The 22,846-nt window shown below is 50.6% G+C and overlaps 1 protein-coding gene across 6 annotated transcripts in view; it reads right to left on the bottom strand.

The window, feature by feature from the left end:
* Lrrc20 (leucine rich repeat containing 20) overlaps positions 1-22,846 on the bottom strand; it is an 86,340-nt gene that overhangs the window by 5,968 nt on the left and 57,526 nt on the right. For 2 of the 6 annotated variants that reach the window (XM_077798317.1, XM_077798315.1), the window contains exon 5: positions 14,622-14,701. In XM_077798317.1, the coding sequence (XP_077654443.1) occupies positions 14,622-14,701 (80 nt within the window). Of the gene's footprint in view, positions 1-12,358; positions 14,702-22,846 lie in introns of those variants that run through there. The other 4 variants (XM_077798316.1, XM_026405797.2, XM_026405796.2 and 1 more) reach the window with 4 other exon arrangements.

Raw genomic sequence — 22,846 nt, forward strand, 5'->3', positions numbered from 1 at the left:
ACCTGAGATTGAGCCCAGGGGCAATTAACCACTGAGCCACATCCACAGCCCTTTTATATTTTATTCAGAGACAGGGTCTCACTGAGTTGCTTAGGGCTTTGCTAAGTTGCTGAGGCTGGCTTTGAACTTGTGATCCTCTTGCCTCAGGCTCCCGAGCCCCTCATCAATTCATTTTGATCCCCTCCCTCAGTATTTTTTCTCAAGGGCACAAGCCAGAGATCCCTCATGGTAACTGTATACCATTGGCTTTGTGGATCTACACTCGGGACTCCACATTTTCATGTATGTTTTGTACATTTATAGTTCATTTCCTTGCTTTCAACCCAGCATTCCATATATCGTGACTAACTTACATCTTGAATCTGTTGCACTGGGGGAGCTGCGTCTCCTAGCTGCGGATTGGATAAAACATGCCTCTTATTTTCCCTCTAAGGGACCCAGGGACTGCTACCAAATCTTTAATGAAACCCCCATTGTCAGCCCTCCAGCGTCCTTGTCTATCAGTTCACAGGGTTTTCTTGACAGATCTCTGCAGCATCCTGTTAAACTGCTGTAATTCATCTTTTTACCTCTCGGAAACACAGTCTGAAAGAGGAGACTTGGCAGGTTTTGCCTAATTTGTTCTTAGTGAGCTCTGATATAGGCTACTAATGAGCACTATATTATCATCTTTCTTTTTGAAAAGAAGTTGTTTTCTATTTCTTTGGTGCCGGGCATAGAACCCAGGTCTCATGCATGCTAGACAAGTGCTCTCTCTACCACTGAGTTACAGCCCCAGCTCCGAAAATGTTGGGTTTTGTTTCCTTTTTATTTAAAATGATGAGCTTGTTATAAAACAGTGCTGAGCACAATAAAAGAGAGAGGAAACACCCCTGAGACCTCGCACCCAGAGGTAACCTGGCTGGCTGCTGCGTTTGTGATGTTTGGTGCCAACTCTTCTTGGCCCAAAGATTTCAGCTGGGGTGGACACTTCCTTGCTCTGCCAATACCCCATCAAGCCTGCACCCCGGGGTCTCTCTGCTTTACTTTTTCTAAAGCCACAAACAGGAATGACACAGAACTGTAGGAGCAGGGCGACCCTCAACCAACAGGGAGGGACTCATGGCCGGTGACATCTCATTTCACGTGGGGCAAATTACCAGTGCATTCTGTACTTTGCTCAGGGAGTCCCTAGCAAGATGGAGGCCCCAACTGCCACGGCTAAAATTAGTTCATGAATGCACCCATTTCTTTCTTTCCTCCCTTTATTTTATTTATTTATTTATTTATTTATTTATTTATTTATTTATTTATTTATTTCTGTACTTGGGATTGAACCCAGGGGCTTCCATGCACTAGGTAAGTGCTCATCCCCAGCCCTCATACACCTATCCCCTGCTGTTTTCCTTTCCTTTCTCACTCTTTTCATTCTTTCACTTCTGCTTCCCCACATCAGCTCCCAAAGGAACCCCCTATATCCACATTCTCTTCTTAGGATATTTTTAAAATAACTTTATTTTACCTATTTTTTTTAATGTGGTGCTGAGGATCAAATCCAGTGCCTCACACATGCTAGGCAAGTGCCCTACCACTGAGCCCCAGCCCCAGCCCAAGGGTCTGTTGTTAGAAGCAGGAGAATCCAAATGCAGATGTTAGTGACTATCTCTTTGCATGTAAATTCATATTCAGTATGTTATTCTCTCCAGTAATAAGCCTGTGTAATTTCACATAAAAGGGATCATACATGTGTTCTAAAACCTACTTTTTTAGGACTCTTATTATTTGTACGTCATACAAACTCACATGACGTGATCTGTTCCCAGTGGGCAGAGAACATATTTCCATGTCAATAAACAAAATCCGAAGCACATTTAATGTAAGCCATGGTGGATGTGCCTCCTCTTTAATTTATTTAATTTACAGGCATCTAAATGGCTTCCAATTTTGCACTGTGGTGAACATGCTCAGGCATACGTATTTGCAAGCATGCAGGGCGGCTCCCTTTGAAAAAAAATTGTGAGATGTTCGATTGCTTTACTGTCTCCTAACACTTAGTTCACTCTGTGTCCAATCATTTCCTCTGGAAATTTAATAGAGGTCAATATTAATCTTAGCGCTTTATAGGTTTTTAAAAATACATTATCTTTCCCTCTTTTTTGAAAATCAGGCACTTGCCCGTCTTCAGTTTTCAGGCACTTTTGTTATTCTCTGTAATTTCCTCTAAGGCAATGATTACATCTGCAAACCCCTCTGGCTCTCTGGGATGTCATGTATCTGGGTTTTAAAGGGTGAACTTATTATAGGTGGCTCAGGGCCCTCTTCCCATCATTCACCGATCCTAGGTTTCAATTTTCTCCTTATGCTCTTCATTTCCCAATGTGAAGGAAAATGGCCTGAGCACTACTCTGCCTGCCCTTTAGCCCCAAGCCCTGAGTAGAGCAGATTCCTTCTTGTCCTTGCTTTGACTGACAAAGCTCTTTGCTCTGTCCTTTCCAATTTCCCCCGGTTTCTGTTCACTGGGGCTTCACTGCTTTGCTGACATTATTCTTTACAGACCCTGTCGATCTTCCAGATCCATCCCTGTATCTATGGTGTGTGCTTTTCAAACCCTAGCTCAATGGAAAGCTACAAGTGCAGCCTTACAGCCTCTTCCATAAAGCCCTCTTCTCACTCTTGACAGCAGTATTTCCAATTACTTATTGGAATGTCAGAATTTTCTTCCTCTTGCAGAGCCTTCTCTTACTGGCATGAATTTGTACAACACATCTTGTCTTATTTTATCCTCACCGCCAACCTGGGAAGCCAGCTGAATGTAAGTTCCTCCATGCAACAGATGGCTCACCGGTGGCACAGAAAGGTTTAGGCACCATCTCAGAGACACCCTGCAAGCTAGTGGACCAGTGCTCAGTCCTCCAGTTTCTCAGCCTAAATGCAGTTCCTGTCATCCACATGGGCTGAGAGAGGGGTCTAGACCCCACCTGATAAGTTGGAGCCAGCTGCCTGTGCCTTGGGCCACTACCTGGTAAAGTCTGGAGGTTAGGTCCTTACCTCCCCTTCCCCCCAGGGACAGAAATTCTCTCTGCATGGAGGCAATCTCTTCTAGAATGCCATCTCTCCCGCTACCCCCACCCTGCAAACAGGCAAAGTTGGTGACAATTCCCTAAAGCCAATAGCCAAGATGTCCTCACTTGGTTTCAAATGAACCTTTGCTCAGGTATGGGACATTGTGCCCAAGCAGGCAAGCACGGGCACGCGCACACACACACACACACACACCCCATAAACACAGAGACACCCCCAGATATCTCTTTCTCTCTCACACACGCATACACATCATGGACACAGAGGCATCCCCAGATCTTTCTCTTTCCCTCTCTATCACTGTCACACAGTGTCACAGTGTCTGGTTCTGAACAGCCACGGGTGATGAGCTCCCTCATTCCCTTGCCCCCTACTCTTGAGTCAATACACCTCCCCACCCTCGCCCCCAGCCCCGGGGTCACTTACCCTCCATGCTTCCCACTCTTGCCTGTTCCGGGACAGTCTCTGATGGAGCCAGGAAGCCGGCAGGGGCAGAGGGTCTCTGCAAGGGCTTGATTGTCCAGCCCTGCGCGCTGCCACTGCGCTCCGCGAGTCTGGTCTGGTCCCAGGTGGGTGGAGGCGCGCAGGGGGCGCTCGCAGGCCCAGGCCGGTGCCCGCGTCTCGCTCCCCTGGGGTCGGAGCTGACGCTCCCGCGCAGCGCTGCGCTGCTGTCCGCTGGACTCTGCCGCCTGCTGCCCCACGCCTCCCCGGCCAGACGCAAGTGGGGCGGGGGGGGGGGGCGTGCGGGAGGGGTTCGCGCGGCGCCGTCGCCATGGCACCCGGCACACCTGTGCCGGCCGAGCGAGGGCGCCCCGGTCCCGCTTCCCCCACGGAACTCTCACCGCAAGGACCAAGCACAACTCCAAAGTACGGGACACACTGCCTACTGCAGCCCTGGCAACCATGCCCAATAACTCCCTCTCCAGTCCCGCACATCCCAGCCTCGCTCCACTCTTTGTCAGTGCCCCTTTCAGCCTGGCCCAGCCATCTACTCTGGTGTCCAGGATTCTGGGTCCTCCTGAGAAGGTGATGCACCAGAGGTAACTGTGGATACAGGAGGACTTCAGAGGGGAGATGGCTCCATCAGCTCTGATCACTCCCAGGACAATGGGGATGTCTGGATATGACCCATGGCTTTGGAATTAATCAGCCCAATTAAACAATTAAACACTTGCCAGATGTTTACCCCTGGGCAAGTGTCTTACCTGCACCTGAATCTCAGTTTCTGCATTTGAAAAATGGTTTTGAGGAGAGTAAATGTGTCATTGTAAAAATTTCTGCCCAGCACGCAGTAGATGCTCAGCAAATGTCTCTAATTGTCCATCATGGCCCTCCCTCCATCTCAAGTCCTTGTCAGGCACCCAGCAGATGCCATTTTCTCATGTGAATGAAGATCCCAGGTTCTAGGCAGATGAAATAAAGTGAATGGTCCACTCCTTTCTCTAATTAGGAGTCAGGAGTCTGTTCCCTTTCGAAACTTCTTTCATCTCTAGAGACCTGTGGTTCCCAAACCTGGCTCATACATTAGAATCACATGAGGCCAGTTTAAAAAAACAAAATTACCAGTGCTGGGGCTGTGGCTATGGCTCAGTGGTAGAGCGCTCACCTAGCAGTGCGAGGCCCTGGGTTTGATCCTCAGCACCACATATAAATAAAGTTACTGTGTGCAACTACCACTAAAAAAATAAATAAACATCTTTTAAAAAAAATTACCAGTGCTGAGACTCTTGTGTAGACAAATTGAATCTCACTTGACAATGGGTTCAGACCAATCAAATTGTATCCCTGTGAATAAGGCTTGCGAATTTGTGCGCTTTCAAAATTCCCCAGATGATTCTAAAGTGTGAGCAAGGGAGAGAATCACTAGCAGGACACTTCTTGGCTTCTTCCCTTCCACGAGGGCAGGCCCTCATAGAGCTCATGGTCAAGTGTGGGAGACATGAAGAAAGAGTGAGTGAATGAAGGTTTGCCTTTCCTGTGGCCTGTGCACCATACCATCCCCAGGAATCTTCCCAAATGTCGTTGTGTCCCTCCCCTGCTTACGGTCCTCTGTGGGCTTCCAGGCGTTTCCTGCTTTAACCCTGACCTCCTCCACATGCCATCCAAGCCACTCAGGACCAGGCCCTGTGTACCTGCAAATCCTACTGCTTCTCCCTCCATCACCAGACACCACACTCCCCCATGAGCATCTCTCTGTCCTGTCTTTTCTTGGGCCCTCTGCCTGAGTACTCCTGTCCACTCGTCTCACCTGCCCATCCATTTGTCCCCTCTCCCATGCTCTGCTCTCTGCTCCCATGTTTTTAGAATAGCTCTTAGGGTGGTGGTTCCCAGACTTTGCTGCACTTTAGAATCATCAGGGAGATTTATATATATACCAGGCAAGTGCCCTACCAGTGAGCCACAACCCGGCCCCTCATCGGGGAGATTTTAACACTCACATTCCCCATGCTCAAGTCACAGCCTGGCACAGTTCTACCCACAATTCCGGGGTGGGGTCCAGTTCAGAAAGGATGTGCCAATCTCCAGTTGCTTCTGGTGTGTGGCAGGGCACGAGAACAGCTGTCTGCCGTGATGCAGTAGTCATTCGTCTTCCTGCGCCTGCCTCCCAGCTAGTGGAGGACCTTCTCCCTTTGTATTCCTCTCATGCGGCTGCTATAACAAATAGCCCAGGCTGGGTGGCTTCATAATTGAAATGTATTCCATACAGTTCTGGAAGATGGTGAGTCCAAGATAAAGGTTCCAGTCCATTTGTTTTCTAGCAAGGGCTCTTATTCTGACTTGCAGACACCGCCTGTTGCTGTGTCCTCCCGTGGCCTGTCCTTGCTGTGTGTGCATGAGGGAGACACTTTCTGGTATCTTTTATAAGGACGCTAATCCCAGGGAATCAGGGCCCCCACCCTTAAAACCTCATTTATCCTTCATTACTTCCTTCAGGCCCTATTGAATGTATAGGCCTGTGCCAGCCCCACGTTCTTCTCTGAGGAGAGCTGGAGGCGTGTTCTGAGGTACCTGAGAAAGTTGGTAGGTGGCCAGAATAAGGGTTGGCATGAAGCCAAAGAGTGCCCTGTGGGATAGCTCCCCTGTGGTGGGGATGCCAGGCGTCTCCCGTGGGAGACTCAGCCTCCTCCTGCTCTGGCTGGAAGTGCACACAGGTCTTTGGGGGTAAGGAAAGCCATTGGGGTAGCCGCCACTTTGAAATGGCTTAGAATCCCGGGGGAAGGGGAAAGGGGTCTTGGGGTGGTAGTCTCTGGGAATCAGATTCACAGCACACTGCCCACAGCATCTCTTTATTGCAGCCCAGACAGGAGTTGGGTCCCTTTCCTGGGAGCAACGAGGTACCTACCCATCACTCTTCTGAAGGAGGCTCTGAGAAGCATTTCCTTCAAAATGTCTTAAAACACTTATTAGTGAGCTGACCTCGAGAAAGTAGGTTAGAGTCATTATCTGCATTTTTAAATGACAAGGGCACTAATGGCTGACTCACTCCCATGGCACAGCCCGGGGGGCAGTAGCCATGGAGGAGAGGCCAAGAATGCCAAGTAGGGAGCTCCCAAACGCCAGGAACCAGGGAGAGCCAGAGAAAGGCCCGGGGCAGGGAGCCGGGAAACCTGGACCATCGTCTGGGCTCTACCATCAACTCCCAGCAGGCTTGGGCGAGTCACTCCATTTCCCTCTGGAACGTTCTGGAATACTCCCTGAGGAACTCGGTGGGAAGAGTGCTCTCACTCTCAGTCTGCCTTATCCTCTGAAGAGTTCAGCTGTAAGGAGTCTTCCTGAGGAGGGGAGGGAGAGATCCTGGAGGGCTGGGGGATGCCTGAGGAAGCCCACCTCTCGGCTGGGGTTCACACTCTGGTGGGTTACAGAGCTTCTCAGATGGGCACTAGAAGGACCCAGGCCACTGGGTCAGGAAATACACATCTCTAGGGGTGACAGAGGAGCCCCTAGGGACAAGGGAGCAGCTCTCTGGGATGGCTGGTCACAGCTCAATGACCAGCTTAGGTGGGGCCTTCTGTAAGCCCCTGCCTGGGCCGAGCACACTGATTCCGAGAGACCAGGACTGTGGTCCAAGCAGTCTTGGGCTTGACATTCAGTCAACACCCAGTGAGGGCCTGCGACCAGGAAGAATGCTGGGATGGGGCACCCTGCAGTGAGAGGGGTCTCTGCTCTTGGAGGTGCTGTGAACTCAACGTTTATGTCCCTTGTTGAAGGGCAGATTACCACCCTGCTGATATCTGACTGTAGCCGGGCCCTCCACCTGCTCCAAGGCTGTCTCTTCACCTGTGCAAAGGAAACAAAAAATGGCAGGGTCCTCCCCTTCCCTGTGGGGATGAAATGAGCTTGTCACGGGAGAGCACTTAGCCCAAGCACAGACACACCGTGTCCTACTAGTGGGTATTTTTGTGTTGGCGGCTTTCCACCTCTTCTGATCCTTCTTGTACCTCTGGTTCTTTCCCTTCCCATCAACCTTTGGGTGGCTCCAGTCCTTTCTCTAATAGAAACACTGAGCAGCTGATAAACTTGGTCCTGGGAATGTTAACACTCAAAAGCCACCCTCCTGGGGAAATCTGTTGTCATATGTTTCCCCAAACCTAGAAAAAGAGGCCCAGATGGTGACAGCATGCAGGACGCACCGTTTAACAGGCCTACCTGTGACAATGTACCGTTGCAATTTCGTTTGTTACGATTAATTAAGGGCACAGACTCTGTGAAGTTTCATGTCAACTTGTGATTTGTGTCCAGTAGAAACAATAAGCCCATAGTTGACTGTGCCTAGTAGGACGTTCATGTCCATTAATAATATGTAGGTCTTGTTAAAGGGAGATTCTTAGATTCTATTTTTTTCTTTTCTTTTTTATTGGTACTAGGGACTGAATTCAGGCCCCCCACCCTGCTTGCTCAGTGTCCACTCTACCACTGAGCTGCACTCCCAGCCAAGACTCTCCATCTCAAACATACCCCCAGATGCTACTGATGCTGATGGTCTAAGGACCACTTTGAATAGCAAGGGTCTGGACCAAACTCTTTTTCTTTTTTAATTTTTTAGTTGTATATGGACACCATAACTTTATTTCATTTACTTATTTTTATGTGGTGCTGAGGATCAAACCCAGTGCTTCACATGTACCAGGCATGTGCTCTACTCCTGAGCCACAGCTCCAGCCCCTGGTCCAGCCTCTTAACCTTGTCTCTAGAATCCTTGTGTCAATCTTGTCAGGGGCTGAGATGAGATCACAGGGAGAGGGCCATGCCTGACAACCTCATAATGGTGGGATTTCAGGCTACAAGGCCAGAGGGCAGGGTTGGGGACTGCCTGTCCTCTCTCAGGCCATACCTACTAGATCCTGGCCACTCAGGAAAAGCCATGACTTGCAAGGAAGATTTTTCCCCTAGTTTTTTGCCCTTTTGTGGAAAGTTCAGGTATTTAATGTGGGATCAGAACTTGAGCTGATAGTTCCCATCAGGCAGCAATTCTCTCCGAAGCAGAGGTCTTCAAACATCAGTGGCATTACATTCATTCAGCCAACCAGAAAGTAGACATTGTGTACCTACTATGTGTCACATTGCTCAAGAATTGGAGACACAGCAGAGACCAAGACAAAGATTAAACAGACACGAAGCCACAGAAAAAATTAAGTATGGAGTCTATTAGATAATAAGCACTATGGGTGAAGACAGAGGTGAGCCATTAAGGGAGATGGAGAGGTGCTGGGGATGGAATGGAGGGTGGCTATGGTAGGTCTTGATTTGAGCAAAACTTGAAGAGAATAAGGGAGTCAGCCACGGGACTGTGGGCAAGGAATTTAACACACAGTCCCTGAGACATGAGTGCTCCTGGGATGTCGGGGGACTGGCTGGGAGCTGGTGTATTTTGCATGCAGGGAAAGAAACCAGAGAGGCCACAGGGGGCAGGTAACAGCGATCCTGGAAAACCATTGTGATGCTTCAGCATTGAAGGAGAGTCATTTGGGACTTGCAGCAGATGATCTGGAATGATCCTCTGCATATTTTGTGAAGGTGCAGAGGGACTCTTTAAGTGAAGAGGTATGGGCCTTACAGCAGCGAAGCCATGGAGTCTAACCCAGCCAGAGCTCTGCTCCTTCCTGGTGCCTACCTCAGCATCCAGGGCGATGCAGCTGTTTACGGAAGGCTGAGGTAGCTTGGGAATCTGCCTGCAGCTGATCAGTCCTCTTACAAATAAATGGTCCAGAGGCAGTACTACCCCCTGCACAGCTTCAGGGGGTCTGTTCTTGTAAATGGCGCCCGTTTTGGAGATGGCATTGTGAATGACACCCCCCGAGCTGAACACTGAGGCAGACTCACAAGCCCATCCTGGAAGGCACCTTAACTTAGGTGCTTTCCATTCTACAGGAAGTGAATAAGGTGTGCAGCTGCCTCTGCTGATTTGAGTTTGGATGACTCATGTACCTGGCCTCATCCATTGTCCTGGGAGATTGAATGCGGGCTGCGTAGCTATGAGGATGGGACAAGTGGAGAACTGTAATCTCTTATTCCCTCTAGGTCTAAACCTCCCATCAGCCCCCAGGGTGATGCAGCATGCAGCTCTGCATTGCCATGAGAGGGGCGAGGCTCTTGGCGGATGCTGAAGGCTGTGCCCACTGAGGGCAGGTGTGGGTGGCCGTGAGAGGAGGCTGTCCATGTGTGAAGTGGGTGGGCAGCTGACGTCCTTACCCACCGTCTGTGCTGGTTAACTGGCAGGAGGTGCTGGCATTAGGCATGAGGCACTGTTAGCACCCATTTATAGAGTAGGTTAGGAGAGGCTCAGAGACCTAATCACAGACCCACAACAGAAGAAACAGGAGCTGGAGAAAACGATCAGTCACTTATTCTATTCGGGTCGGGCTCTCAGAGGCTGGGCTCATAGCAAAGGCCCTGGACTTGCAGCAGCGAAGCCATGGAGTCTAAGCCAGCCAGAGCTCTGCTGCTTCCTGGTGCCTTGCCAAGCCCCTCAGTCTATTCTGTAGCCATCAAGACGGGTGTTGCTAAAAGTAAGTGAGCGAGATTCAAGTGTCTGCCTAGGCCAGGAAACACTAGGCCCTCCATGAGGGCTCCCCTCTCCCAGGGTTCGGTGGGGCCAGGCTGCCAGGCCCTAAGACACCAGTCGGAGCACAGTCTGGCTACTTGTGGGCGGGAGGGTTTTCCTGCCCAGCAGCCCACAGCCCTGCTCTTCTCCCAGGCTGCCCTTCCTGGTGTTGGCAACTCTCCCAGAACCCTGCTGAGGTTCTCTGGGACGGCTGCCAACTCACCCTGCCAAGAACTGCACCCCGCCCCTTGGCTAGCTTTCTGAGAGGGGACAGGCACATTTCAGGTAGGGCAGATTCAAATCCTGGTTCCAGTGTCCAGCATGGTATTTTGGGGAAACTCACAATCTCCTTTGGCCCCACGCAACTTACTGTCCACATTATATTCCACCAACTTTTTCAACCTAAGTGCACTCTTCCAGGAAACTCTTGCCAGGGAAGTGAAAGTGGTAAATAACTTTGTTGTTTGTTCCCAGAGCTTTCTGAAAGAGTCATTTAAAGGAACACCAAGTTGCTGAATTCTCAACAGCACCAAAAGAGTTTACTCCTCAAGACTCTTCCAGCTCTCAGCCTCCAAATCCCCCCTTGCTGTGTCCACTCACCCTAAGCCATGTCATGTTTAGCCAATCCCAATCCAGGTTTCCTCCCTGTGTGGAAAGACCTGTCTAGAACCAGACTCTGAAGTCTCACGCCCCACTTGGACACCCTAGAAAAAAAAAAAAAAACTATGCCACTGGAAATTACCCTATGGCAGGGAGAGGACAGCAGGACTAGCCCTGTTAGATGGAGAGCTTGAGCCAGCGATCTTTGTGAACCAGGATTGGACAGGAAACAGCATGTAGGAGTCCTCTCTTTGATCTTTGGGGTAGAGAAGGGCGAATCCACAGGGGACAGTTGTAAATGATAGCAAGGCCTTCAGAATCTAACAAACAGCGGCCAACAAGTGGCCACGAGATCCTTGGGGATGTCCTAGGGCAGCCATTTCATTTTATAGATGGGGAACAAGGCAAAGGGATTTGTCCAGATTACAAAGCTGGCGGGACTGTTACAGGAACCAGATGAGTTACCATCTGCAATGCACCAGACTCTGCCTGGTACTTGTCTAGCCTCAAATTCAAGGCAAACTCAAGTTGGTCTCAGATTTAAAACACAAAACCTGGCTGGGCACAGTGTCACATGCTTATAATTCCAGCAACTCAGGAGGCTGAGGCAGGAGCATCACAAGTTCGAGGCCAGCTTCAGCAACGTAGCAAGACCCTTAGTCACTTAGCAAGACCCTGTCTCAAAAAAAATGAAAAGGGCTGGGGATGTGGCCCAGTGGTAAAGCACCCCTGGGTTCAAACCCCAATACCCCAAACAAAATAAAACAAAAAGACAAAAATACTAACAAAAACCCCTGACTAACTCAAAGCCTTGAGCCCTAGAACAATGGTTCTCTAACTGACTGCATCAGAACCACCTGGGGGCTTGTTCAAACAGGGTGCTTAGCCCTCCAATACCCCACCCCTGTGTTTCTGACTACAGGCCTGGGGTGGGTGGGGCTGCACATTTGTATTCTTTTCTTCTTTTAAAAATCATTTTTGGGGGGCTGGGGCTGTAGCTCAGTGGTAGAGTGCTTGCTTTGCAGGGTGCAAGGCCCTGGGTTCCATCCTTAGCACCACATAAAAATTTTAAAAAAAAGCAAATAAAGATATTGCGTCCATCTATAACAAAAAAAAAATATATATATATATATTTTTTTTTTAAATTAGTTTTTGTACTAGGGATTGAACCTGGGGTGCTAAGCTACATCCCCAGTCTGCCCCACTCTCTTCTTTTATGAAATGGTCTCATTACAGTCTCCAACCTGCGATCCTCCTTCCCCAGCCTCCCTAGTCGCTGGGATTACAGGCCTGCACCCCCGAGCCTGGCCTGAGGATTTCTACTTCTAAACAGCTCCTTTGTGAGCTCCTGCTGCCTCCCCAGAGACCCTTCTTTGAGAACCAGGGACCCAGAGGAATGAATTACTATGGGCAAAGTGTTTGGCACCACTAAGGGCGTCGTGGGGAGAGCAGGTCCCTTCATCCTTCCTCGGGGAGGCATCCACTCCGCTTGATGCGCCTCCACCCACACAGGGCTATTCTGAGGGTCCCCTCCGAGCTTCCTTTCCCTTGTGTTTCCACCAGAGGAACAGCCCCTCTTGGCAGTGGGCTGGTGACACTTGGGCTCCTGGTGGTCTGTGTCAGGAGAGCCCATCAAACTCCACCCGGAGGCAGGAGGAGCCAACACGTTCTTTATTGCAGACTGAAGCTAAGGGCTCGCCCACACCGTGAGCCTGGATTTGGGAGCTCCTCCGACTGCCCAGGCTTTCCCAGGGAGGCAAGGGCATGCTGTCCAAGCAGAGTAGAAGGAACTTCCGGAAGCAGCCTCTCACAGGGCCAGGGATAGGACCTGGAGCAGGCCGCCTGGCATGCAGGGGTGAACCAGGGGTAGGATCCAGGTGGCCACGCACGCCCAACCCTCATCTCCTGGCGATGCGATCACCCCCTTCAAAGGGAGTGTCGTGCAGACTCTGGAGAGATCCAAGAGGCTACGGGTCTCCCAGAGCTGGGTTGAAGGAGGCTGAGCCCAGACTCACATCCCTGGGGATGGCAGGGGAGAACCGAGAAAGCCTTTGCCCTCCAACCCAAGGACATGCCCAGGGTCACCCCTAGGCCCTCATTTCTCAAACATAGTTGTAGGAATCAGCTGGGAATCTTGTTAAATTGTGGATTCTGCTGCAGGAAGACTGGGGTGGGCCCGGGATCCTGCGTTGCAAACAAGCTCCCAGGTGATGCAGCCGTTGCTGGCCCTCAGATCATGCTTCGCAGTGCAAGGTTCTGGCCATGAGATGGCCTCTTCCACCAGGAGAGAGGCTCCAGAGCACAGGGGGAGGGGGGCAGCCCAGCCCGGGCTGCACTGTAGCCCCCACCTGCCCAGCGTCCACAGCTGAACTCAGCAGCCCTCGAAACCCTCTTTCAGAAGGACAGGAAGGCCTTGAGATAAGAGCAGAATGGACAAGGTCTCTCTCTTGGGACACTAAGTATTCAGTGACCAACAATGTCAGCTCCTTGCCAAGACAGGAGACCTGGAAGAGGGAAGCACATGGGGCGCCTCTGAGACAGGCTACTGCTCTGACTGGTGGTCAGACCTCTGGAGAGCCGGACTGTAGGTGTGGTAAAGTGGCCCAGCTCTGCCCAAGGCCTCAGGGGTCTGCACAGATCCACACCTAGGTGCAGAGCAGGTGGGCTCTGGGGAAGCCCTTGCTCCTCCCATGAGAAAGTGAGATGTAGCCACCTGGGGCATCAGGAAGTCGGGGTTCTCCAAAGCACTGTTTACCAGAAAGCAAGAGCCCCAGGTGGGGGGCCTGCCAACTCGACTTGCCCCAGTTTTAGCACTGAAAGCCCCACATCCCAGGAAACCCTCAGTCCCTGACAAGCCAGGATGGCTGGTCACCATACTGCCTGGCCAAACCCTAGACTCCAGGTGAGGACCTCACAATGGCTAGGTCAGCAGGGTGGTAGCTCTGGAGCCAACGATCCGCAGTGTCTTCTGCCCCCAAGGGGCCATGACAAGGGAGAGAGACCATGGGGGGGGGCAGCTAATTACTCGGACCATAGTCACAGACACAAACGGCATTGTTGTCCCTGGGCCACCTCTCCTGCAGCTCAGGGGTGAGGACCAGGCACAGCTGGACAGTCCTTCCCCCGGGGAGGTGTGGAGTGCTCAGAACTTCCTGCCCACTCAGTGTTCATCACAAGGAAGGACAGAGCTGCCCGGATTTCTCCCCAGGGTCCATCCTCAGGGTGCATGGCGTCTGCAGAATGTCTTGCCCTGTTCGAGGCCACGGCCTTCCCGGGTCTCCAGCTCAGGCTCCTGCTGGCCCAGGGAGCCAGGTGGAGGAGGGGCATGGCGAAAGGCTTCATCCTCAGTTCTCAGGAAGCAGCAGGTGGAGGGTTGTCTTCCACTCCTCTCAGGGAAGCCATTGGCTCTCAGCACTAGAAACAAGGCCTCCAGCCCAAGGAGGCCCAGAAGATGCTCAGCTGCACTCATCTGCAGGCTCAGAGGGCGCCTGGTGATTTGAAGCTAAAACCTCCAAGAACTCTAAAGGAGGCCAAAGCCCTCTGCTAGGATCCCTCTTCCCAAGCAACAAGGCTCAGAGAGGGTAGGGGATCTGCCCAAGTTTGCACAGCAGCTGTGTGCCCACTATCCAGGCTCCAGCCCCCACTCAGTCTCCTCCTTCTCAATGCTCTAGGGCCTCTACTGCTCTAAACTAGCTATCCTGGACTCGCTGCACCCCACTCCCGCCATACTCTGTTTGGCCTACCCACCCTCAGCCCCCCAGCTTAGCCTCCCATGGGCCTCCCTCCTTTCAGGTGACAGGCCAATGGCCTCTGTCCCTGGGATGGTAATGAGGAGGGTGGTCTAAGGTGGAGGGGCCCGTGCACCCTCTGGAGACATGAGCATATCAAACTTGATGAGTGGCGGGGCGATCACGCGCACCTCGGCATTCAGAGGGTTGGAGCGGAGGTTGACGCTGCGCAGGGCGGGCATGGTGGCCAGCTTCTCCACGGGCACATCTGCTGGGGAGAGAGGGACAGGTCAGAGGGGGTGGGGGCAGGTAGGCGGGGCAGAGGACGGTGCAGCAGCAAGACTCGGACCACATGGCGGTGAGGGGCGGCTCTCCCTGCCCCCTGCCCTTGGGGCTCAGCACCTGGTGCCCGTGGGCCATGGAGGGCAGCATCCTTCCAAATAAGAAGGGGCTTTCTCAAAGGTTAAACATAGGATTGCTACATAAACCAGCAATCTGACTTCTAGGTGGAACTGAAAGAGTTAAAGACAAGGTCCTCAAAGGCTATTTCGTGAATGTTCCTAGCAGCACAATCCATAGCAGCCTCAAGGAGAAACAAAAATGTGGTGTGTGCACGTAATGGAATAACCTCAACCATAAAAAGGGGAAAATTCTGATACATGTCTTATCATGGATGAAACTTGAATATGCTGTGCTAATGTGTGCTCACGCACACAAAGTGTTAAGTTTTGCTGTGCTTAGCAAAACAAGGAGTTCTGTGAGAAAGAATGAACTCTTTGAACTGTGTCCTTGTTGCTGTCTTAAGAAGATAAAAGAATGATCTGCCAAGTGTAAAATTTTATATGTGTGTGTGTGTGTTTGTGTGTGTGTTTGTGTGTGTGTTTGCCTGGGAATAACTAACCACAAGTTAATTGATAAGAAACACGGAGCACTGTGACTATAAACAAAGTTTTCCTGAGAATGGAAAAAGCATTTATCCATGCTTGTAAGGATTAAGCTGCTGAAAGGATGTTTTTTCTTTCCCTTTGTTTTAATTAACAATGCTGTATAAAAGAAGGAGAGAAAAAAGTAAAGATAGTGCTCATTTTCTACTGAATGTGTGTGTGTGTGTGTGTGTGTGTGTGTGTGTGTGTGTGTGGTCTCTGTCTTAAGCATCTCTGCTGTACCAGGAATTACAGACTGTCAGCGGGTCTGACATGCTAATGAAAGAAGACAAGTGCAGAAGGGCAAATACTGTGTGACCCCACTTATAAGGAATGTAGAATAGCCCAACTCACCAACTCAGAAAGTACAGTCCACATGACCAGTGGCTGGGAGAAGGAGCAATGGGGAGTGGTTACAATTTCTGTTAAGGTGACAGAAACAGTTTGGAAATGGACAGTGATAATAAGTACATGGCACCAACAAGATAATTATTGCCACTGAGTGACAGGCTTAAAAATGGTTAAAATGGCAAATTTGGGGCTGGGGTCATAGCTCAGTGGTAGAGCGCTTGCCTAGCATGTGTGAAGCACAGGGTTCGATTCTCAGCACCACACATAAATAAAGATCTACTGACAACTAAAAAAAATTTTTTTAATAAAATGGCAAACTTTGTTCTTTATAGTGTCGAAATCTTAAAAATTAACACTGTGCTATGCTATGCCCACTGAATTGTACACTTCAAATGTGTGAAATGTATGGCATATGAATTACATCTTAGGAGGGCGAAGTGGTACATGCCAGTAATCCCAGTCGTTTGGAGGCTGAGGCAAGAGGATCTCAAATTCAAGGCTAGTCTCTTGCATCTTAGCAAGTCCATCAGCAACTTAGCAAAACCCTGTCTCAAGATAAAAAATAAAAAGGGGGGCTGGGGCTGGGGCTCAGGGGCAGAGCGCTTGCCTAGCATGTGTGAGGCACTGGGATCATCCTCAGCACTGCATGAAAAATAAGTTAATAAACAAAGATATCCTGTGTCCCTCTACAACTAAAAAAATATTTTAAAAAATGAATAAAATAAAATAAAAAGCGCTGGGGATGTAGCTCAGTGAGAAAGCACCCCAGTACCAAACAAAAAAGCAAATCATATCTTAACACCTCCAAGAATATTATATGCATGAAGTTAAGAACACTTCTACTGAGAGAAAAGAGGGTGCCTGTGGAAAAAAAAATTTAGTCCTTTTTAATTATAGATAACATTAGGATTCATTTTGACATGGTAATAAAAGCATAGGATATCATTTGCTCTAGGCAAGTGGAAATTATTATTGACCATGGGAACATCATTCTCTGCCACATAATCCAGTCCATTATGCCCCTGGGGAGTCCCCACAGGAGGAGCCAGGACTAACGTGGCTTCACCGAAGGAAGTCAGTGAAAAACTTGGTTTTATCAGGACTCTGGACCCTGGACACCGTGCCTGTCCTATGTCACTGCCCTGTCCAAGCTCTGTGGAAGTTCCCAGCTGGGCCCGGGGGTCAACATCCAAGGGTGAAATGTTCTCTGGAATCAAAACAAACCGATCTCCTGTTACTGCTCCAGTGGAAATCAAGCTTCAAATTGTCAGCCACTCAATTTATGCAAAGATACGAGGGCACTTCTCAAGACTCATCCCAAATGCCACTTGGTGACAAATATAATGATCTGATTAATTCAAGGTCCAACAGACAGATTTCTAAACAAAGAGGCAGCGTAGCATAGGACAGACTCGGAAATTAATAAACCCAACTGAGGCCCCGGCTTTACCAACTCTACCACCCGCCCTGGGTCTTAGTTTCCTCATCTGAAAGATGGAGAGTCTTTGATTTGGTGTTTGTCATGATGAGATGGGGGGAGGGGGGAGGCATCCTCAGCCTGAAGGACTCACAGCGGGTGTCCTCCTTGGGACATCACACTGAGGGGCACATGGAGTCCATCTTTAATTTGTGTTCTGATCACTTAGTCAGAGTGGTGCGCGATTTCTCCATTTCTCCACTGCACAATTACTGCATTACTGCTGTTTTCTCCCCCCTCCCCCGCCGCTATCAAGAAGTCTGTGGGAATACTTTCAAGAGCAGGTAAATAGCCTGCTGTTCACCAACATTTAGCCTCCATTGCCCTGGATTTAGCTTCCACTGCTGATTCTTGCCAATCTGATCTTTATGGTGTTTGCAAAATTATGATCGTTCCCTCACGAACAGAACCTTGACACTAAGGAAAGCCCGCCTTCCCTCCTCTATTTATTACCAACATGGAACCCTGCGCATCTGGTGATTTACAATTTAACTAGCATTCGTTTGGTGCTAAAACTGTCCCAGGCTTGTCCAGTGGGAACCCTGTCAACTTGGGTCCTAGGTCTGTTCTTCCTTCAGTGCTAGGCACTGAACCCAGGGCCCTGTACGTGCCAGGAATGCGGTCTACCACTGGCCCTTCCTGTGATTTTTGACATGCTTCCAGCATTTGGGGGATATACTTCCTTCCTTCCTTGGTTGATTGACTGTATACTGGGGATTTAACCCAGGGACAATCTACCACTGAGCTATATCCCAGCCCTTATTATTTTTCATTTTGAGACAGAGTCTCACCAAGTTGCCTAGGGCCTCGGTAAATTGCTGAGGTTGGCCATGAACTTGTGATCCTTCTGTCTCAGCCTCCAGAGCCACTGGGATTACAGGTGTGCGCCACCGTGCCTGGCGACTTCATTACTTTCTAGTAAGTCTCACTGTGAGCCTTTCCCTGCGGCAGCCCCAGGGTCAGCCATTTCTCCAATAAGTCCTGGTCCCCTTGGGGGAAGGGTATTCATGCCTGGTATAACAGTGCTTCGTGGTGTCCCATCCAGCCCCAAGGCCCCGTGCACACAGACTGCTGCCTTTGGCTGCTGTCGAATGTCCAATGCAGTGTGTCCCCTTGCTTCCTCTCTACTGTGACAGCACGGACACTCAGGGGGCCCCCATCTGTTCCTAAGGACTGGTGTGAGAATGTCTTCACACGTATGTCTGGGGGCAGAATGGACTGCTCCATCAAAGGATGTGTGTGTACTCTGCCTAACTGATCTCTAGAATGCCCGCCAAGTCTACTGGGAACCCCAGCCACGCTTCCTCTCCAGAGGCTTCCAACAGAGGCCGCCTGGACCTGCCCACCCCCCTCCAGGCCGACGCACACCGAGACCCTGACCTTCAGCATGTTTCTGCAATCTCCTCCCCTCCCCGTGCCTTGTGCACCACGGGAAGGGGTGGTAGTGCCTGGGGCTCCACCACCCAGGAACAGGGTGGGCTCTGCCTTCTACCATCTGGACAGAGCCCACCTGAAGACAGACACCGTCCTCTTCCCTGGGCTTGGTAACTGGCTGGATGTAGCTACTTGCTACCTCTCTTGGGGGGTGAGGGCAAGGGAAGCCACGCGCTCAGGACAGTTTCTCATATCTGCACCCACACTCAGGTTTACAAAGCACTTCCAGGCTTGATCCTCCACAGCTGTGGGGAGAGCCCCACAGATGTTCTTCTACCCACTTCACAGACGAGGAGACTGAGGCTGGAAAAATCTGTCTCAATGACACACGGCCGTTAAGAAGCAGGGCTGGGCTGTGCTGCCACCTAGCTCAGAGGATGCTCCATAATGTTCATGATGGACCAGGCGAGGTAAGTGTGGAGGGGAGAGAGCAACCCAAAGTCTTAACCCTGAATGGGCAGGCAGCTCTGGGTTCCCATACAGTAGGAGCCTACAGGGCTCTGGGCCTTGGATCTCAGTGCTGGGTCAAGTTTTATTGTTGATGGTGGTTTTGTAAGTAACGTGTAAGTGCCTGAGTGCGCTCTTTGTGTCAAGGAACTTACTGACTCCTCACAAAGGCAGAATGAGGAGCACTGTCATTATCTCCATCTGATAGGTAAGATGAAGGATGGAGAGGTTAAGTGACTTGCCCAAGAGAACACTGCTGGGGGCTAGTGCTGGAAGAGAATGAAGCCAGCCAGGCTAGGCCAGACCCAGACCCTGTACGCCATCGTCCACGGGTACCCAGCCTGGCATGTGCCACCCTCCTGCAGCCTGAGAACCCTCAAAGGAGACCCCTAAGTTAAGGGAGACAGAAAACAGTCTATGGGTCACATGGCATGTCAAAAACTTAAAAAACAAACAAACAACAACAATAAAAACCCAAACCGAAACAGAAAAGAAAGAAAGGAAGGAAGAAACCAGTCTGTGTCTACAGGGTTTCTTGGGCCCAACAAGAGTGTTTGGCTTCCCCCGGCACAGTGGCTCACACCTGTAATCCCAGGGACAGAATGGATAGCTCCATCAAAGGAGCAATGAGTCAGGAGGCTGAGGCAGGAGGATCCTAAGTTTGAGGTCAGCCTCAGCAACTTAGCAAAACTCTGTCTCAAAATAAAAAATAAAAAGGACTAGAGATGTGGCTCAGTGGTAAAGCACCCCTGGGCTCAATCAAAGCTCTTGGTTCCTTGGGCCATCTAACTAGAAACAACCCCCTCCAGAGCCCAAGGACATTTTCTCCAAGAGAAGCGAGGACAGCATTACAGGGTCTCAGTTCCCTGTAAGTTCCCAGTTATAGGCATCTCCTGATTTTCCTGGAGAGAATGGTTTTCCTGGAAATGTACTCAAATTGATTCCAGAATCTTCTGTGCCTCCTTGTTCTGCTCTGGATCCCGGGATAGAACAAATCTGAGCTTTTTTGTCCTGGACACTTTTGCAGCCTGCAGCCCAGTAATACCACTACCTTCTTTGGGCGAGGTGGGGGCTGGGTGGTGGTGAAGATGTATGAGTTGATCTTTGGAGTCCTACAGACTGACTTTTTCTGACTTTTCTAGGACTGAACTGCCTTAAGCAGGGTCTCTGAGCCTGAGGTGTCTCACCTGTAAAATGAGGTCATACTGCCCACTTTGCAGGGAGGCCACCGGAAATCAACAAGATGCCCGTGTGCAGTTGGCCAGCAATAGACATTCAACAAGGGTCAGTTCCTTGCTCCCTGTCACTAGTCTAGGGCCAGCAGAGCAGCACCACCCAAGACCCAAGGGACAAGTCCACAGAGCTGGTCTTGCAACTAGCCTGAGCTGAGCGCTAACATGAGAAAGAGGAGGGCTAGCCTTGGTTTTCTCCTGGAAGTGCCACAGCTCCCTCACCACCACCCACAGGAGGTCAGAGCCCCCGACTGGCCTTGCTGGGATCTGAGAGACTCAGCCAGAGAGTTCCTTGAAGCTCTCATGCTCATGGGCTGCTGCCCGGGGTGCAGAGATCATGAGAGAGACCATCAGAGTTGGGAGGACCCTCAAAGCATGGTGGGAGGAAGCAACTTCTAAAAAATATTTTTTAAAAAAGAGGAACCCCTGGGAACCGATATTTGAGGTCCTATTCTAGGAGGTTCCTCACAGGGATCCACCTTGCAGATAAGGAAACTGAACCTCAGGTTCTTGGTGGCCAAGCCAGTGAGGAATGGGGGCAGGAGTTCCTGATCCTAAAGCCCATGTGCTCAGCATGCACTCAGAGGGGCCAAGCCAAGGCCAAAGCCTGCTCCTTTCACTGACCTGCAGTCCCCAGAAGGTAATCAGGACAGGCAGGTCGCACCGAGCCACTCAACTTGGGCTGGAGCCTGGCTGAGGGCCTCCTGACCTTGCCTTTCAAGACACCCAACCTCAGAGATGGGGGCTTAGCCTGCTTCTCCACTCGGTCTCCTCTTCTGATACTGGGGACTACTTGTCCTGGCTCAGTTTCTCCAGAGGGGGCTGAACCAGGGAGTTGGTGAGGACTCCTCCCCTGTTGGACTCTGACTCCTTTGTCCCTCAGCCAGGGAGGCCAGCAGCCTGCAGAGTGGCTGGGCTCCTGAGGGCAGGAAAGTTTCCCTGGAGTGCTGGTGTTGCAGAGCGTGGCGCTCAGACCGGGGACAGCCCAGCCTTGGAGCACGCACCACCTGGGTCTCAGCCTCTCTTTCCACATCTACACGGAACTAACCTCTCCAGGTCCGTGGCATCTTCTGACCCACTCTATCAAAGGATAATGGCGGCTCTCATAGGTGCAGAGCAGGCAGTAGCTGTGTCTCTTTCCCGTTTGAACCACTCAAGTCACTCGGGCAATTTAAATCAGATGCGTCAAAGCTGGCAGAGCGATAAACAGCAAGCAGTAAGCCCAGGAGGCCAAGAGGGAGTTTCCAGATGAGGCTTAAAGACCACTTATCTTCACAGCATCTCGACAAGAGGGGGCGATGGCTAGAGAGTGGGGGAGGGGAAGGAGATGATGAGCTGAATTTGGCAGATGGGAAAAGCAAAGTTTGGAGGGATTAAACACCCTCCCCTGGCCACAGAGCACACACAGCAGCCCTATGGTCACGAAGCAGGTCTTTGGTCCACCTGGAGAGGAATCTCCACTCTCCCCTCAGTAAGTGGGCCACTCCCGGCCTCAACCACTCATGTCCTGCTGCTCCTCAAATCCCAGCTCAAAGGCCCCTTGGTCCACCTCCAAACTTCCTAGCACTTTATACCACACTCCAGAGCGGGGCACACGGCAACTCGTGCATGTTTGTTCCCTCTGTGAACGTGATACCTAGGACAGTGCCCTGGGGTGCTCAGTGATTACTGGGTGAATGAATGAATGAATGAATGGTCCTACCCCCTAAACTAGACCATGAGTCCTTTCATGCTGGAGACCACCCAGCACCAGGTGCACAGAGGCCCGACCATCAACTTCCTCAACTTCCTCAACTCTGACCACAGCTACATTCAAGAATTGGAACCCATCCCCAGTTGGACCCATTCTGTGTACATTTTCCAGACAGGGGCCAGGTCTCAAGGGGCCAAAGTTGTGACAGGACATGGGCCTTTTGGCATTAGTAATCCAACTCAGAGAGTGAGAAAATACTGACGAGCAAAAATAAAGTCACCATGTTCCATTATCTGGAATTAATCGCTGCGAATGTGCTGGTAGGTAGCCTGTCCAAATTTTTTGCCGGGGGCGAGTAAGTACTGGGGATTGAACTCAGGCGTACCCCGAACCACATCCCCAGCCTTATTTTGTATTTGATTTAGAGCCAGGGTTTTGCTGAGTTGTTTAATGCCTTGCTTTTGTTGAGGCTGGCTTTGAACCTGTCTCAGCCTCCCAAGCTGCTGGGATTACAGGTGTGTGCCACTATGCCAACTCCAATTGTTTAATGTGTTTCTGAGAGTCTATGCACACACATGCGTGCACACACACACACACACACATACTTCCAAAATGTCTTCGTGGATACCATGCCATAACATGCTTGTCTTCATAACATGTTGTAATTATCTTTTCAACTTATAAATTGGTGACATTTTTATGGCCCCATCAGATTCATGCTATGGATTGTGCCACCTGCTTCCATTGTTGGGCAGTGGGTTTATTTTCAACTTTTTACTAATCCGGATTATGAGAGGCTAGGAGTCCACAAGGCTTCTGGGGTTTGCTCCATCTCTTTCAGCCAATGACTGCAGAATGT

This window comes from Urocitellus parryii, chromosome 5 (genome assembly GCF_045843805.1).
Source record: "Urocitellus parryii isolate mUroPar1 chromosome 5, mUroPar1.hap1, whole genome shotgun sequence".
NCBI classification, from domain to species: Eukaryota; Metazoa; Chordata; class Mammalia; order Rodentia; family Sciuridae; genus Urocitellus; species Urocitellus parryii.